General features: G+C 37.1%; 1 protein-coding gene across 9 annotated transcripts in view; it reads right to left on the bottom strand.

The window, feature by feature from the left end:
- The window catches only part of RBM33 (RNA binding motif protein 33), a 102,548-nt gene that overhangs the window by 43,946 nt on the left and 38,633 nt on the right, over window positions 1–19,969 (bottom strand). For all 9 annotated transcript variants that reach the window (XM_040546139.1, XM_040546133.1, XM_040546134.1 and 6 more), the window contains exons 10-12: window positions 17,182–17,240; window positions 1,333–1,492; window positions 132–463 (exon numbers count right to left, since the gene is read on the bottom strand). In XM_040546139.1, the coding sequence (XP_040402073.1) occupies window positions 132–463; window positions 1,333–1,492; window positions 17,182–17,240 (551 nt within the window). The remainder of the gene's footprint in view (window positions 1–131; window positions 464–1,332; window positions 1,493–17,181; window positions 17,241–19,969) is intronic.

The following is a 19,969-nucleotide window of genomic DNA, read 5'->3' as shown; positions in this document are numbered from 1 at the left end:
CTGCCTCATACCTGTAATCTCGAATAACTCCATTTTATTCACATTACTCCTATAAGTCAACAGGGCTACAGTGCATTTCTGGTCCACTGCAAACACCTCTTGTATGACTGCTCCCTGTTGTAGATCTGTACCTGCATGTTAGGCTGCGTATGTGCGGCGAGGAAGGGCTGTCCCGGGGCTTGTAGGAACTGCTGTCTCGGAGGAATGAAGGGCCGTGGATTTGCTGCACCCGGCTGGTTGAAGTGGAGAATTCCCACCGGGCCTTGAGGCTGTATGTTTGGCCTCACCGGCCTCTCCCTGGGAAACACCGGCTGTTGCCCCTGCTGGCTGAAGGCTGGCCCGGGCTGACTGAAGGGCATGGGGCTTTGCGTAGGGACAGGATGCGCGCTGTTAAGAAGCGGGGGAGGTGGTGGTGGCGGGGGGCTCCGCTGCTCAAACAAGTGATGGCTTGGAAATCTTGGATCTGTGGGAATCAGAAAGTCATTAAATGACAGACTCCTTGGGAAACAAACATGCTTTTCGAACGGAAAGCTCTGTTTTGATTTAGAAAAGTAACTTGAAATTTGTAGAAAGCAAAACTATGAGGTGTTTTAATTTTAAGAGCTATCCTCAACATTACATTTCTCTTGCTTGTGCCACCTGTGTTTAAAAGGAATTGATACTTGAAAGACCAACAGAACTGAACATTACCTAGAATTAGGAATATCTTTTAGAAATTCTACTCTACTGAAATCAGTGAAGGGTTACAGGGATTAGTGCTTAAAGTACACAACAACTCACAAAACTTTGATACCATTTGCTAACCAGATACTCAGCAACTTTACATACACATTTTACCTGTACTCACGAATAACATATGCATCATATATATATTTCATACATTTGGTATAAACATATCTATATATACACACAAACTAACTTTTGTTTGCTATGCTGTAGCATTTCAGCTAACGTTAACAGATTTCTTATAGTCCAGACAGTTTATGGTGTTACTAACAGAAACCAAAGTGTATGGGGAGTGCATTACATAAAATGTAACAAATTACAACAATTTTATTGCAGCAATTACTTACATACTAATTTTATTTTGCATTTGTATAAATTCACAGATTTATGGTAGCTAAACGTGTAGACAGAAGACTACATCAGAACAGGAGAAAAGATACCAGACCACTGGAATTTCTGGCATTGTAACTCGTCGGGTTACATCAAATACTACCTTCTGGCCTCCATGTTCTTCCGAACATATCATGTTACATGATACATACTTAAACTCCATATTCACTTTACAAAAAATACATTTTGTACGTTAATTGAAATGAAAATGCTTACCTCCTATAAAAAAGGGATCTCTTTCCTGAGGAGGTGGAGGAGGGAGGGGTGGTGGCGGTGGTGGCGGCCCCCTCCACTGGTCCTGGATTGGCAGCCGTGGGGCCTGTGAGAAGTTTGTAGGAACTGGTCCAGGCGCATGCTGCTGAAAGTCTGGAGGAACCTATTTAATAAGACAAAACTAAGATTAAGACTACCAGCCAGAAAATTATCTATTGTCTGCTAGAACTTTTTTCTCTTAAAAATGTAATTGATTTATGGAGTTACCTCCTATAATCTCTACAAATTGGCAGCTCTTACTGAGTCATCCTTTCAAAATGGAAGGGGTATTAAACCTGAGCACAGCATTTTGAAGTGAATTCACAATGTTTTAATAATCACTAGCACTACAGGAATGCCATTTATTCTCAAGCTTATTGAAATCCATGCAATTATTGACCTTCTTTCCCATTAATCCCACCAAAATCTGAATGTCTACTTTAGAAGATATTCCTGACATTTATCTTCTTAAACCATGCTATTCTGTGCCATCAATTCAGTACAGCATAGCACACTGAAGTGAAGCAGCTCTGCTTGGGGGAGGGATGGGGGACACAGGACACGACGACATGACAATTTATGGCATTTGAAAATTAAAGAAATCATATTTCAAAAAATAAAAAAGGAGAGTAACGTTTCTGTCTATTCAGAACACAAACATCTGAAGCATTATAAGGCAGACTACAAAATTATCTTTTCCCCATTAAGTTCTTTTAAAATGTAAACTGAGCCCTTACGTGTTGCAGAAAGTGGAATATTAATCCAAAAGCAGAAATTTGCAGAAGACGCACTTAAGTCAGTAATTCACACTACTACCATTTCTTTTATAACACAAGTTGACAAAGTACGTTGGCAACCTCTGATAACTAACCAAGAGAAACTATGCCTAAAATAAATCATTATATTCACAAACATTTCCTTATTATATATGAGTAGATCAAATAAGTAATGAAAATAATCTAGGAATATTCTTGTTTTCCACTTTATAGAAATTTTGAAATTAGTGGTGGTACCTTTTTCATCTACATCTGGTGTTCACCTAAATGCTTACACTTGCCATCGCTGAAGACAAGCTTTTCAAAACAGATTTCAGAACACATACTCCCTGCTAAACTGAACTATGGCCATCAACAAAAGATTATCGTTTATCCATGGGGCTACCCTAACACCAACAACATATGTAGCGTCACCCTGTCCTACTTGCATTGCAAAAATCTTAGTATTTTCATAAAAAAAGAATTTCTCACACAGCAAAACCAGGTATTTGCTCTGGCAACTGATGTGTGCTCACTATCAAAGCAGCACAAGACAAAGCTGCTTCACACCTTTCTACTACCAAGCTACAGATGGGATTTGCAAGAACCAAAAAGGTAGATGAGAGCAAGTGACTGAGGCTCAAAGCCATTACTAAATCTGTGGCCTTCTCGGACACACCTAAATGGGCTATCTGAGAAACGAAGACCTCTCATTTGGAAGCGAGACTGTGACTATGTATTTCATGTCATTATACAGCCATCAACTGCAAATACTTTATCGCTCACAGATTAAAGGTTCTATATCCTGTTGCCAGTGCTCCTTCCTAGTCAGCCAGTCTCCTGTGGGTATTTCATTTAGAGAAAAGACATTATTTTACACACAAGCATGACAGTCTTCATAACGTACATACTATTTACAGGAGGAGCTGCTATACTTCTCTAAGCTAACAGCTACCAACACAAAATATTCTTGCCACCTCAGAAGACGCCAAGACCTTTGAATTTCAATGCTGTCTGCAACCAATGACACTTAGAGGAAGAGGGAGATATTTGGGGTGGAGAGAATGACATTGATTCGTCCCATCAAAATCCGTTCAGGCTTAGCTGAACTAGGCTGTTCAACCGCATTGCCCTTCCCCAGTGCGGAACAGGACAGCGCTGGCTGCCTGCCAAAGCAGAACTGAACACAAACCTTGAGGATCCTGACCCTTCGTTCCCCAAATGCACCTGTACCATCACCCCACGTAGGAGCTGCCAGAGGTACTTTCAAACTAAGGTTAAAAACATCCCTCCATCCTGGAAGCCTGGGTGATAAAAGCATATTAAAGAGCAGCTCTTACACCCATCGGTCACCCTGGGGAACACACAGGGCTTCCGCAAGCCACGCAGCCTCAAGGGACGCACCCAGCAAACCGCCCCATGTTTAGCTACTGAACTATTTAGGTAGTCGTTTGTCACTGTATAATGCGTGAGGTCACTGCCAATGGAGGCAGGGGAAAAACCAGTTCATCAGGGCAGTTTTCAAACAAGGTGGTTATCTTATTTACAGCACATCGTCACATGAGCATATGTCACCTGGGGAGAGAAGGAAGTCCAGGCAGGCAAGCTTTTAATTTTATTATTTTTTTTTTTTTGAGTATTTAACTTTGAAACTCTGAAGTTCTCCTAGTTCTCACGATTAATATATGTCTACATAAAGCTTACTTATTTCTAAAGTGGCCAGTGAAAAACATGACATGGAAACATACTGACACATAGGTAGACAAATGGTGAGTACCACATATTTGCCGCCTGAGCTGAAGAACTGGCAGCAGTAATAACCTGGCTGGGCTTGTTTCCAAGCACCAAATGGTGTCAACAGTGATGATGATCTGTACTTCCTTCTTCCAAACTCAACATATTCTGCCCTAGTGAAGGTCACAGATCCTTTTCAGTCTCTCCTCGTCACTCCCAAGCTCTAGTTAGACACAGGTTACAAAACGAGCAGGTGTCTCCACTCGTACTCCTGACATCTGCAACCAAATCTCAAGCATCTTCCTCAATATTAATTCATTTTTCAGTTAGTCTTACTTTTCTCCTGAAGGAGAAGCAACTGAGAGAAAAAATGGTGTTTCTATAATTGTATTTTAAATAAAGTTTTCCCTCTCCTGCCACCCCATACCCTCATTATTACACCCAGATCTACCTCATCCCAAAGCTTCAACCAAACTGATTTTAAATTGAGGCAGGCAACCAGCAGAATATATTCACTCAAATCATCTGGTTTGAGACCACACACACTGAGAGCAGAATTATATTTGCTGTCATAGGGAAACTTTAAACCTTTATGAAATAAGCTTTGGTAAAATAACTTCAGTCAGTTCTGGAACTTAAGTCCCACTTTCCGAAACAGAACAACAACAACAAAAAATCACCACCACCACCACCACCCCCCAAAAAATCAGCAATTTATTTTACTGCATTTTTTTTTTAGATTCTAGTTAAACTTTGAAGCTATTAAGTTTTCAAAGACAAGAAACATTTCTGAATCCTAAATCCAACTCCTTCTCCTTTTTACATTTAAAAAATAACATGAGGAGCCTTTTTATTTTCTTCAGTGAATAGGAGTTGTCTCTGTCAGAATTCATTAGCGCTGAATTGTCGCATATATGGTTACTAAAACAATGACCCTTCCTTGCCTGAGCACTTATCCCATGCACAATGGGACTGAGGGTTGTGGTTTTTTGTTTTGTATTAAATCTGGAAGTTTTGAAAGTGGGAAAGTTACAGAAGTATGGCTGATATAAAACCTACCACAGTAAAGCAACATACTATACAGACAACTGAGTGTCATTAACAAATATCCACTTATTTGATCACTAACAGATCTTAACTTATGTATATGGCATTTTGAAGAGCTAGTAAAATATTATGACTAATCACATTTCTTGGCTGATAACCAAAGGCCAATCATGCAAAGTTAATTGCAAAGTCATGTGCTATTTGCAGAAAAATGAATTACCAATATTTGCTTCTAAAAAAACAAATGAGTTTGATTCTCTTCCTTCTCACATCGGTGAAAAAGACTGACCTCTAGTTTTTTTCTAAACCAGCTTTGCTTCTGCTTCCCCCAAAAGTGAAATAAAACTCTACCCATAAATTACTGTAATACGGATGGGGAGAAGCTCATATATCCAGGTTTTACATTGCTGAAACTTTCCTTCTGAAAAAGCTTTCAGGAAAGCTCCAACATGGATTTGATTATTTTATTAATGATTTAATAATCAAAATGATTAATTTAATATAGTACATGTGAAAATAAGTTTCAACCAGAGTTATTACTTCTAGGCACAAATGAACTTGCTTTTTAATAAAACATGCACAATATGGTGGATGTTTTTCTGAATTACGAGATATTCATCTATTATTCTGAAATACACCCACCCCATCCCCAGGAATACACTAATACCACAGCTTTGACTTTTTCTTATGCCAAATTCTAATTGTCCTAAAAATAGTACAAAGTAATGTAACAGTTTTCTATTACTTAAGGTTTAATTCCCCCCTCTCCCCCTTCTTCACTGCGGTCAAACTGTAATTCCAGGAGTGGATTATTTTATCATTACTGCTAAACTCTATATTCAGCAAGTATTTGCTACTGATAACTGCCAAGCGCCTTCTGGTATTTAGTAGAAAAGACCACGCAGAGCTATTTAACTTCAAAAATTAATGAAGAGCAGGTGCAAAAGCCAGTTTTCATAATGGTCTATTTTGATAAAATAAGCATACTGTAACATAGATGCATAATAAATCTTTATATGCACAGTGGTTACTTCCATTTTTCATGGTTTTGCTAACCGGACAGTTTCAAATTACAACCAACTATTCAGTTCACACATCAACCGAGACTCCCTACAAAAAGGCATTTTAACTATTCCTTCACCATTGTTACACCTCTTAGGAAACTTCTCTACTTAACAAATCTCATGCTCTCCAAAACACCTATTTTCAAGTTAACAAGTTTCAAGTGAACAAAAAGGAGAACTGGAAATTCATAGTCAGCCAAGGCTGTAAGATTCTAACTTTTAGTCCCAGACTGGGGCCAATTGTGACACTGGGGGGAAGGGACAAAATTATTTATGTGCCTTTCCAGCAAGACCCCGCAAGGCCGGCTCAGATTCATACAGACAGTGGCTCGGAAGATTGAGTTACCAAGCATCTGTATGAGAAAGACCCAGAAGAGCACATAACGCAACTTTCTGGAAGAGTCTTCTCCCTTTTTCACCATTATCAGATTCTTTATCATTGATTTAGCATCATTATCATTGATAATTTAGTGTCATTTACTAAATAATCAATTTGATAAAACGCACCAAACTGCAAGGAAAGACTCCTGAGATGGATCTTTTAGCTATACTTAAGACTAGTTGCAAAAAGAGGTTGGAATCAGAAAACAGCACCTCACCTGGAGCAGACTTACCCATCACATCACACTACGTATGGCCTGGAAGCCATAAACCGACCTACACTTACCCCTTACAAAATGCTCCCAATACTCAGTGCTGTGCAGTTCCTTCTAAACCACGAGCTGCAGCCCTGGCATTAATGAGTATTTCAAAGACCTGAGAGAGAAATTGTTATTTTTGAAAACTTGAGGGCTCACATCCAGTGCAGGAAGGGCTTTGAGCCTCTCAGTAGGACTCTGCAGGCTGTGGAAACTCAACTCAGGCCATTCTTTCTTATCTTTTGTCCAAACTAAAACGTATGTCAATCTCCAAACAATGATAACAAGGTACTGAACATCAAGATTTTTCTCAAACTACCAAAGATGTGCTGTACTTTTTCCTGTATTTTTAAGGAATACGAATGTTGATTTCTATCAATTTATCCTAGTGTAATTTTACTTTGAAAATTATGATATATCATCTTTCTGAATACACTTAGGTCTACACAGAAATTACACTGGAAGTGGGGTTCTGGGTGGATTTCCAAAGAGACCAGAACCACAGGCATTCTAGAAATACTTCAAAGGAGATGATAAACACACACTGAAGTGCTACTGACAGATATTTCACTCTTGAATATTCATTTTTAACAAGTTTACCCTGACAAAAAAAAGTCTATCTGCACTTTCTCCCCCACATGCCATAGTTTACAGCACCACGGACTGACATTTCTATACAATTCCACATGTATGCAGCTTACACAATGTCCCCTTTTGCTAACTTCCATTATTCAATTAACTTACATGTTATCAATCACTTTTGCAAAAAAAAAAACACATTGCAAACTTGTGTCTACAATTCATTAGAGTTGTGAATAGCTCATTGAACACGACTTTCACACACTCAGGCAATCCTACCTTCTGAAAGAACATGAGATAAGGTTACTTTAATCCTTTCAAAGAACTGCACTATTTTGCCTTCCTTTTATCCCTTTAAATATCCTTCCTAGTTAAGAAATTAACATTCTCTCATACAATTCTTACACAAATTGTACTTTTACTTTTCTGCATCTCTTGTTAATTACATGATGTTATCTCCAATAATCTATTCATGAAGCATAGATAACTTTGGTTACCAATAAAAGGGAAAACTTAGCATAAATTGCTTAGCACACAGTTAATCTTATAAAGCAAGGAATAAAGAGGATCTAACAGCTATTATATGACTTATCAGCTTCTCTAAAAGGGTCACTCTACTTTTTTTTTCCACGAGACTAATTAAATACCTTAACAATGTCATTGAAACTTCATGAATCTTTCAATAAATTACACCCTGCCTCCACAACATGTTTTCATTTATTAATCTCACTTAAAATGCAAAGAGCTAGGAGAACCCCATTGACAGTTAAGCAGGGCCACTCAGTTAATTCTTCTTATATGGTTTAAATGCAAAGAATAATGACCACTATAACCTATGACAATTAAAACTATAGCCATCTGTCACAAGATGCTAATCCTCTTATTTCAGTAGCTACTAGACTTTTCGAAAAGCTTTCCTAAAATGCCAACCTTCCAGTGCAAGGAAGTGACTTTTCATCCTTTTGTGTAAGAAGCCGTTTTTCATATAACTTATATATGGTTTAAAATTTTTCAAGTAGAAATGTATACATCTCACAAAACATGGGTCCTTACAAACCAGTTTCACAGTATTCTCATTTATTGCGCACAGCATACAGAAAGCAAATGGTTCTCTGAAATTTTGGAATAAAACATCCTTGGTATTTTCTCAAATACAGTCTAAATGAACCTGTAGGCTCCCTGCGATGTCTCTTGACAACCATAATTCCATCAAGGTCAGCTAAAACCTAACAGGTACCAAAATATTCCCAATGGATTCAATGTTATAAAAAGGCCTTATATAAAAGTTTATGCCTTTAATACATTTCAGTCAAGAGAGACAAAAAATAAAGTTCAGAGAGATCATGAAACTCGAGAGAACTAATGTATTCTACCCATACACGTGTCTTCAACGTTTCTGGAATGCATTTTCTAAGGGGAAAACGCAAGGAAAAGGAATGTAAGGAAATGTAAGGAAAACGCTAGTAACTGCTAGTTCGTGTATGTAGACCCTAGCATTAAGGCAGATTCAGTTTGAGAAAGAACAGGTTGCTATTTCCCTAAACCAAGCCAAAAATAATTTGTAATATTGAAATGTACCATGTAACTTGGACAAGCTTCTCTTTGCCACTGCACAGCTCCAGGAGGTAAACCGCACTGGAATGTTTAAATACAAGTCCTGTGATCTGACCAGATCTTGTACATAAAAGATTTGCATGAAAAATAACCAATGTCCAATGACACTGTTTCAGGTCCTAAAATGGAATTCAACCTTCACAGAAAACCAGCACAAGCAAGGAGGGAGACATGAATCCCTCGTTACTTAAGCTAACCAATGCTACTCTGAAGGATAACGTTACAGATTGGTTTCTTGGACTCCCACCTGCTCTACCATTGAGGTCTGCAAGTTAGAAGATGGAATCTGCAGGACCAGTGGTCCCATTCATAAACAATTCTCAGAAAATGCACTGAACATGGACAAAGAGTGTAACAGACATTAGTGCCAGAACAAGGAACTCTTGTGAAAGAAGAAAATTTTATTATTTTTTTTAATTTCAAACACCAAAAATCCTCCTGCGTATTTCTGTGTTCAAAGCTAATAGTTTACTAGGAATAGGTATATTACTAGGGACCCAAAAGAATGGCACATTTTGTATCTCTTCTGCTTTCACAACTATTGACATAAAACACCTATAAAAATATATTATAAAAATAGTCTCACCTTATCCTGAGGCTAGAGACCATTATATGGAAATATTATTAGAATGTTTATTGACCTAGCATACTTTGGTGACCTGCATGTCACCTACGATTAGAATCAAAACTCAGATGAATATCAAATAGAATATCAAATTCAGGATTTCTACATTACGCTCCAAGTTCGACAGTGAACTTTCAGTTAATTTCAAAACAATGTGAAAACCTCAAAGATGTGACTTGGGGACGATGCTTCTCCCTTCAACTAAAAATGCTCAGATGGCCACAAAAAAAAAGGGGGGAAAGAAAAGACATCTTTACAGAAGACAAATACTACGATTGCTGTTAAACTGGACTTTGGTCTGTGACATTTCAGATCTATTTAGTAGTTAAATTACAAGATTCCTTATTTATAATTCTGTACAGAAATTTCATTTTGGAGATGTTCTGTACCTCCGACCTTGCAAACACTTTGATGCAAGAACTTTACACACCCAGGGCTACCAACGTACTTGCAAGTTCTACTCGCATGTTGATTATGAAGGCCTGAATATACTTGTCTTTTGGAGTATTCCATATTCAACACTTAATATTACTGTAATTCAGTTTACTGTAATCAGTAGTACAATTTAGTATTTTATAATGAAGCGTGGTTTTTTCATTTCACATACTGAACAGCAAGAACTCAAGGTACAGAAGGTGAATAAATACCAGTTTATTGATAAGATTTTTTTTTTTTTTTTTTACTGTGATGACAAATATACTGTTTTTCAGAAGGATGTTTCACAGCTCAGTGAAAACAGCTTGAGAATTATACTATCATCTAGGACTATGTTATAACAAGTATATTTTAGCTCTGCATTCAGTATTTAAGCACTAGATTAGTCTTACTGTATTGTAGTAAGAAGTCAATTGTACACTGTAATTGGATTTCTTTGTAAGAGGAGTCTTGACATCTGCAAAATATCTTTAACTGCCTAATTAATGGCTATGCAGCCATACACTTAATACTTGTGCGTGCTTAATAAAAATTTATCGTTTGCTCATGTAGTTTAAAAAGTTCAAACTTCATTCATACAAATATATCAGAATCAATCTATTTTATATCTAATCATTTATATATACATATACACATAGATCATTACATGTAATATATAATAGATATAATAGAAATATGATTACATGTAGAAATCTGTAAATACAGTATTTTTATGTGTGTATATATAGGTGCATGTGCGCCTGCATATAAAATATACACATATAAAAATACACCCAAACCAAAACTTTGTAGCTGTGCAGGTGATGGAGCACTGGCACAAGTTGCTTAGAGAGGTTGTGGGGTCTCCTCCTTGGAGATCTTCAAAAGCCATCTGCACATGTTCCTGGACACGCAGCCCGAGGTGGTCCTGCTTCAGCACCTCCAGCGGTGCCTTCCAACCTCTCACCGTTCTGTGACTCTGCACTTAGCAGGTACTAAACCAGATACTGAACTGTAGAAATTTTAATGTCAACAAGACACACACAAAAAAATCTTCAACTCTGTTTTTTTCTTAGCAGTCCTAAATAGCAATTACTTAAACTATGGAATATAAGCGCACAAGTTTTCTGTTTGATTTTAATTTCTACAGAGCATGCGCACACTGGAGCTAGCAGGACAAGTTAAAGGGTTACTACATTTAGAAGCCATCTATTTCTCTCTTATTTAATAGCTGTTACCATCATGTTTAGCTGCTGCTGCTCCTCCTGCAAATGGGAATTCATTGATATGATTAAATTTGATGGTATGATAATGTATGGTAATCGTGATTAATCAGGAGCCCATTAGCAAATGGAGGATGTTGGGTATTATGTCACCTGCATTTTAAACTGCATTCCCTCTATGCCAGCCTGACAATATTTGACAGCTGGAGGGATCTCATGCTGCATCTGCTTGCAACTACTTATAGATCTGATAAGAGAAAGCGCCCATCATTCCTTCACTACCTTAAGTGCTGTAATTACAGGGCTTTGCAGTCAAGTTGTGAAAACAGTAAGTGTTCAAAACGAAAGCTTTTTGCTAGCTGCTGAACAAGCTCCGTCTCACATCTGCAAGGGCTATAATCTGAAAGAAATGTAATTTGATGCAGCAGTCTCGTTCAAACATGATTTGCATGAAATGCTGTATAAAGCACTATCCAAGAAATGTCAATCAGCACCACCTGATACCATGTATCCTGTTAAATGAAAACAAAATGCTTTCTACACTACCTGTGATCTGCTACCACGACACATTAATAGAGTGAAAATTTCATTTACTGTTACTCATTATAGTAAAGCCATAGCTAAAGCAGAGTAATTGTGAGGAAGTAGGAGAATCATTTTCACAAGTGACTTTCTATTTCCATTAACAGTTTATCTCCTACATAAACATTGCTGCAAGCATGTACTAGTTACTATCTCATTATTTGCTAAATATCAGTTTAAAAGAACTGAATATTCTCAGATGCAGAACTGCTTAAAATTGTCCTTACTGTAGGCACTGGAAAACATGAGCCAAGACCTTAGAAAGGGTTGCTGAAACCCTTACTTACTCATAGCAATTCCTAATGGAATTAGGAATTTTGGAAAAAAAACCTCCTTATTTACATTTTCCACAATGATCAGGAAACAGTATTGTAACGAGTTTTATTTACAAAAGCACTGCAAACTTCTGCTTTCACAGACTGCAAGAGGTGTTTATGCAAAGACACACCCCCAGGCCCAAGTACATTGTAAAATCTATTAAACTGATCCAAGTTTGCAGAAGTGGTGTTATAGGTCTATCCAAGTCAGCCCAAGGATCACTTCAGGGAAAAAAATAAAAGTAAATTATATTGAAATATACCTTTTACAATTTAATATAGCATTAATACTTTTTTTTTTTGTGTGTGTGTAAAGGAAATGTTTCAAGCCAGGGGCAAAAATGAAGGACAGTAACCTATGATCTGAGCAACAACTGGGCACTTACTCAAAAACCTCTCACAGGCTAAAACAAAGCAGTGCTTTTAAAGTGTCTGAATTTCAAACAATACTTCAAAGCTCAAGGTTTGTCAAACTAGAGATTTCAGAAATGATTGAAAAACAGAATCAAAATTAATCAATTCATTCTCACAGCATCCATTTACACCAATGGCTGATATCCTGGAGATGAAGTTGAAGAATGTTGAATGAGACTCTAAAGAAAGTTCAGTAAGGTTTTGCAGTTTAAGAAAAAAATCTTCAAGTATTCTTTTGGGATAAGGACCATTTTGAGAAGAAATTTTAAGGTAAATTCCAAACCCAAATTATGTTAAAAAACCACTCCTGAGAATTGAAAAGACAAGATGTAGAATATTCACAAGAATATTCTCAGTTGCCTGAGGACAAGTTGCTCGACTAAGGTCTTATTTTTATACTGAATAAAACAATTTATACATCATGCAATTCAACTTTTTTAGATTTGAATTCAACAGTTACCTGAAAGGCACCCAGTGCACTAACAGGTGTCCTATCAAAGGAGGAAAGCTTTGTGCATCTCAAAGGCTTCCTGCCACAAGCTGGTCAGACTAGCGCTGCTTCCTTTTTTGCTTCATGCCACTTCAGACTATTCTTAGTTTCAGCTCTGAAACTCAAAAGGACCAAAATTAAGAAAATTTGTCTGTGGAACACCAACGGTGTTAGGTTAAGGACAACAGATAAACAGGTTTTCATCCAACTTCCCTGAAAATTCTCCTGGCAAAAGGAATACAGATACACTGCCAGCCTCTGCTCTCTCTGCAGCAGTTTCAGAGGACAAACCATAACAGAGATAGAAGGGGAATGAAGGGCCCCGAGCCAGGGGAAGCTATTCCCCTCTTCTGCCTCAAGCAGTGTAAGGAAGGTTCTCTGCAACTCCCTCTTCACACAAAACATCTTGTTTCAGACTTAGACTGGGATATGCCAAGGATCCTCTATTTCTGTCTGAAGAGTTTTGACAAGGAAAACGCTGTGGCACTCTGTCTCAAAACAGGCATAACAACACTTGCTCCACTTTCACATGTCCTTAAAAAATCCCACACAATTGTGCCACTTGTGAAAATTTCCTTGGTGTTAAATAAAATTAAGTAATGTTTGAAGTAAAAGGTCTTCACCTTTCCTTCAGGCAAATGCTGAAATATTTCAAACACAGAACATGCTGGTGAAACCACATAAGGGATGAAAAGATTTGGACCATCAACTCAGCTCACGAAAATTGCCATTTGAAAGCAAATGGTTTTGTTTCACATTAAAAGTCTGGCCTCTACAGTAGTCAGTTAGTAGCAACCTAAATATAGAGTGTTTAGAAACACCTCTTCTGTTTCCCTTTTAAAGGAGAAGCTAGCCTAGATAAACACCACAAGACAGGAAGCACAACTGTCCCTCTTGTAAAAATTCAGGAGATCCATACAACCAGCCCGTAAATAAACCTCCAATCACTTTCCTTCAAACAGATTAGTCCCCCCAAAAATCTTGTTTGTGAAACACTGTGAAACTGAGACAGTAACTCAGAGAAAGGCATTTTAACCGCTTTACACTGAATGCATGTGATACGTAAAGCTAGACCTCCAGAAGGACCCAAAGATGTTAGCCTATCTCCTCTTTAAATAACTTAGCTTTTCTAAAGACTCAGTTGGCACTTGAACAGTTCCCGGTAAATTCCAGTACCTGGAAAAACACTAGCATCAACTACAGTCGAAGACTGAATTATTATTAAATGCAACCACCTGAAGAATACTCACTTAGATGAGCCTTCGCGCAACTTGAGGCTTTAACTTCCAGTTCGCACAAGTTTATCATGTTTCTCAGCTACTAACAACCCTCAGATCCACCATTAATTCAGTCCTAATTAGCTGACCACAACTCTCAAATATTATTCCCACTAAGTCACCTCAAATGATTACAGAGTAAGAAATAGACAACTTCCTTTCTTGCTTCAAAATTCCTCTAAATGTTCAAATAACTTCAAATAGGGAATACAAATGGATAAATTCTGCTAGATCCTTTCTAGTACTTCTCTAAACACTTAAGGGGTTAAGCTTTAAGTAAGAAATAATTCAGAAATAAGCCCTACCCTGAAACATTAACATTTACATCCAGGGCTTTTAAGTGAATTTAATCAGTCCCAAATCCAAGCAGACTGGATCCTGATCAACATTACCCTGATTTAATACTACATTATTTCTTATAATTTAGAACTGAAACCAATATGCTAACGTGCTCATTACAACTTTGTTCAACTCTTCAATTACATCCTTCTGCAAAAGGTTGTAAGAATTAACCATTACATGGTTACAAGTCACTTCATTAGCCCTAAATTAATAACACCTGGTTTCCAATGGATTTATGACTTGCAATTGATTAGCTCTGATTGAAGCTCTTCTCACAATTGTAACACGCAGGGGCTCTCTATGCTGAGAAGTCTCTGCTAGATGAGACAGTAACTCAGAGGCAGTTTTTCTTTTAGCTAGGTCACTAGCCACATGTGGGTCTCTCCCTCATGAGAACGTCATTACCTTTAATGTTTGTGCACCTCTGCCACATTCAAGCAAAATAAGCCATCCAGTTCAAAGTCACAGGGGAAAGCAACCTAGAAGTATTTTTAACCCCAGAGTTTTTAAGAAACAAAGCAAACAGAAGACTGATTGACTCCTATGCTAAGATCAGGTGATCCTAAAAACAGAAGTCAAGTTTTCACATATCCACAGATTCCTTTTATAATGAGAAAAAAGAAGAATGTACCATGGTCGGGAATACTTCTTTGACCTTTTTCAAATGGCTTGTCAGCAAAGTTGTCCAACCATTGCTATGCTGCTATAAGTCAACATTTATACATAAACAAGTGAATTCTAACAGCACAGAGGCATTTGACATGTAACAAAGCAAGAAAAGGTAGCTCCGCAAGATAAAACGTTCAAGTCAGAAAGTAAATTTGTCTTCAGCTCAAGAGCTAACATACTACATTTAATAAAACAAACACACGATATGTACACAGTGACACTTAATTCCTAATCCTAATATATCTGATAACCTATGCAAAATTTATAAAGTGCTTCATAAGGGAAGACCATATTATACCCATTTTACAAATTATTGAGTCAGGGAAAGATTAAGCACCCTTCTCAGGGTCATAGAGCAGGTAACTAGCTGAAGTGGAAAAAAACACTCAGGGCAGGCAAATCACAGTACTGCATCCTCTTAGTTAAGACAGCCTTCCTTCTCTTAATGAAAAAAAACCATGACTCTTTGCTAGTACATTGCTTACATAAAAAGGCAACAAGCACTCAGTGTTTTCCTTCAGGCAAAAGGAGCAGTCCTAACAAAAATGTTCAATCCATTTTATTCCATTTAAAAAACTTGCATACAGGATTAGCTAGGTTTGCAGTACTTCTTGACTTGTAAAAACAAAAGTGAACAGAATTAAAATCTAATTTCACAGTCAATTTAAAAAAAATAATTTCCAATTTTTCTACGCTGATGTAAACACACTTCAAAGATGTCAATTACAATGCCTTTACAGATATTCCTTGTCCTTCTATGTCTTTTCAATCCTAAATTGTGTTTATTGGCACAAGCAAGTTCACATCACAAGTATCTCATGTATGGTTTCCTTTGCTTTTTAAATAGTTACTTTTAAAATGTTAATAAGGTTTCTACTTAATACTAAAGGCTGTTGAAGAGAACTCTTGCCCTTAAACCCACAATAATTTTAAACAAGAAAATATCTCCTGTTTAAATGTTGGCATAAATTACGTAAATTTAATTGATGAAACTGCAGTTATATTGTTTAACCTTTTCATACTTCACAGAAGAAATGTGGCAATTTAAGAACTCAGCTACTGTACCAAACACGGACATCAATTGCTTAGCTAGATATCTTGAACAAATATTCTGCATCAAAACCAGCCAGGTATGCACATGGCAATCAAAAGTCACAGCAGGTTTCCAAAATCTGCTTTTTCCAAACACATCTGACCTCTATGCAAATAATTTACTGTGTGATACCACACAGATGTTCACAAACACCTACTTTCCCCCTTCAACACTGTAAGCATTAACAGAGGATAATTTTTGTGGTTTATGTATTTGGGAAATAATATACAAGTTGTTACTTGAAAATACCTCAGGCAATATATGTATTTTTTGCTTATTTTGATTATTTGCAAACCATCTGAATTAAAAATTCACGACAACAGAATTGTGAAATATTGAAAAATTATCTACAAAGGTGCTTCTCTACATTATTAGAATTAAAAAAACGAGTAAAATAATTCTTGTGAAACAGTTCGATGCTCTTGTTTGTTTTACCAGTTAGAAACATACAAAAAACAATGTCATACAATGCCATTCTCATTTCTTGATACAAAAATATGAAGGCATTTAAATGCCTGAAGTAATGATAAAAATACAATTTTGCTGATTTTTACAATAAAAATATATGCTACTTTTTAAGCTTAGGGATTTTTTTCCAAATAGCCTTTATTATATCAAATAAAGTAAGGATTCTATTTATACAGAAAGACCCAAGTAATAAAATGGAGCCCATATTCCTTAAGACAAGATGCATTCACGCCTCTCCCACTGGAGAGATTGGTTCAACAATTTTACAGTTAAACAGAATTAATTCTGCTCTCAAAAATCCATTGACCTTAAGCTTTTAACAAACATTTTCAACTGCAGAGTGTACTGTCAATATTTACAAATTCTTAAAATTATATTTCACTAGAACAGCCTTTATTTGCTGTATTAATATTTCCTTGCAAATGTATGCTTATCCATATCAAAGAAGAAGAAACAGCTGCTACTCACAGGAAATCTCTGGGGTCCTACGGCAGGTCTTGGCTGGGCTGGAACTGGCAGCAAGGGCACTGAAACAAGAAGCACCTTTTAACACCATTTGTTTTACCTAACAGTTGTTGCTGTTATTTCCAAAAGTGGTTGCAATAAGAAGCCATTATTAAAATCTGCTACATTTACCCTCGCATGTCACAGCTCCTACAATTAACTTTAAGCAACCATTCCCTCCCCCGCAACATGCAACAGGGCAATTAGGATTCTCCTCGTTCATTTACATAATTTGATTCTGCATTCTCCAGAATGAGATTGCTTCTTGCTTCATGAAGGAAAAAAAAACAGTATGTATTCAGCCAGAGGTATGTCTCAGACAAAGCTGACACGGACTCTTAACAATAATCTCATGTTTCAAACAGAAGGACACGTAATTAACTCACCTTCTCAACTTAGTGCCCCTCGTTTCCTACGTATCTCCCAGTCTCACCACCCGCTTCCCATAGCAAACACTGGCATCAGAAAAGCTAGCTGGCATAAATCACTGTTCATGGAAGGGTAAAATGAGGCAGGTAGCAGCAATTAAGAGCAAGCAAGAACTTCTTAATGTGGCTTTGTCACTATAATGGAACATGCAACCGTAGTCATAGTTTGTGTAATCACAACTGCTGATCTCAGAAGACAGACTCATATTTCATAGAGTCACCAAAAAAATAAAAAATAATACGACCCTCTTCCTGAAAAAGAACTTCTCCAAAATTAGGAGTTCGGGGACTAACACGGATGACTTCTTCATGTAACTTTTTTCCATCTGTTTTTTTGAAATTCAATGTCCCAAAACAACCACTTAAAATGATTGCAAAATGCATAAAGTAACTACAGCCGGATCGCCTCGGGAACTCAATCTTTATGTGAATGCCCAGCACAAAGTCTAATAACAGATTTCCCATTTTTCCTTGTTTTGTTTTTTTTTCTCCTGTTTGGATCGTCTAAATGGTTAAAAGTACAAATATGTCAATATTAGACAAAAGGTCTAGAGAAGTTAAATAAAGCATTTCAATTAAACAGCACCAAATGCGTTTGCTCATTTACCAAAAACTTGTAAGTAAGGCTATTTTCCTTCAATTTGTGCTTAGCATTTGAAAATGATAGGGAAAATGTTTCCCACACAGGGTTAAACAATGACTTTGCAGACAACTGTGTAACACTTGAGAGCAGGAAAGGTGTTAAGAAATGCACCCTTCTCCCTTAAACTGGCTCCATTTCACAACACAGTTTTCTAACATGCCTCAAAAAATTCCTTTTTCTTCAGTAATACAGGCACAAGAGCTAATGCGTTAGCAACTATTTTTAGTTCATGTCCACGTCTGCCTTCCATCCACTGTTAATTACTTGCAGTTTACTGCTTCATGGGCTGAAGGGGTAAACTACGTGCACCAATCTTTCAGCTCTGAAGGACTGTGTGCAAACTTATGATCAGGTTACATGAGAAAATGAGTCAGTCTCATCGTGGCTTCTAAAAAACATCTGTCAGTATTGCACAGCCATGACCACTTAAAAAAAATTGACAGCATGCTCTTGACAGACCAAGGACTAGAATAGCTCAGGTCAGAGAGGCAAGTCTGAGAAAAATCACATAAGGTGGGAAAATGCAGAGAAACTTCATCTGTATGGCGCTCTCGCGTCTATTTCAGTATCCTGCCTCTGGCAGGAACATATACGGAGTTATATATATTTTTAAACAAATTAATTTAATACTCATGAAAGATAGTTCAAACTCAGCATCATTTCAGTCCTTGGACACCTGCTGAAGCAGCAAAGAATTCTCAAATAAGCATTCATTTCCTCAACATGAAATCTTCCACAGATTTGAAAGGTACGTTTCAAACACAACATGTTGTTAGATGCTATTTTAAGAGGATTAATTTGCTTTTAGCTGTAAATTTCAAGGCTATACCTGAAAAGATGAAGCAGCAATTCCCATATTAATGATTTAGAAGAATTATAATTTTTCCCAGGACACCAGTTTTTAAAAAGGTAAATGGCACACTAATCCACTGAGCTGCCACAAACTGCTCATCAGTAGTTCCTGTCAATTTTGGCAGCACCACAGTACCCTTGAAATAGTTATTTGTGGTGTAAACATCAAGGGGAAAAAACATTGAATACCTAAATCACAGGCTGAACTAGTAGTTCATAGTGTGTCTACTTGCACTTTGTAGTCCTCCAGTATTTGTAAATTGATCCGACTCAAATTTGGACATGCATTCAGCCAAAAATCTCCTCTTACAACTCAAAACTAATTTACAAAATGGGACACACAAAAAAGAGAAAATTATGACAGGTAATCAATAGAAAGACATGGGATTCAAATGCCACAAAAGGCACAACTGAACACTAACTGAACACTATCCGCAGCAGGTGTGAACAGACGCTCACATAACCATTAAGGCTTCTGACAGACTGAGTCCTTCTTAATCATTTATGAAGCTTCAAAGACTAAAAAATATTAGAAATTTGTTTGAAAAAACTGACTTGACAGAAGCAACTGCTGGATTTTTTATTTATTTTTTAACCTAGATACAAGATTTGCCATTGAGACAAAAATAAGCCAATGAAAGGATTCTTCAAGAGTGCTTCAACTCACTTTCAGGCTGAAGTAGCTGGCTACAGAAGACCTTATATATGCTGTTGTATTCAAATGAAAATTTCATGACAATTTACATGTTTTAGTCTATTTTAGAAAATACTGATATACTGAATGCATTTCAAGATGAACTCAGGCCAAAAGGATGTTGAGAACGAATAT

This window comes from Cygnus olor, chromosome 2 (genome assembly GCF_009769625.2).
Source record: "Cygnus olor isolate bCygOlo1 chromosome 2, bCygOlo1.pri.v2, whole genome shotgun sequence".
In the NCBI taxonomy this organism is placed as follows: domain Eukaryota; kingdom Metazoa; phylum Chordata; class Aves; order Anseriformes; family Anatidae; genus Cygnus; species Cygnus olor.
The sequence above is the reverse complement of the archived record's forward strand: the minus strand, read 5'-3'. Positions and strand labels throughout refer to the sequence as shown.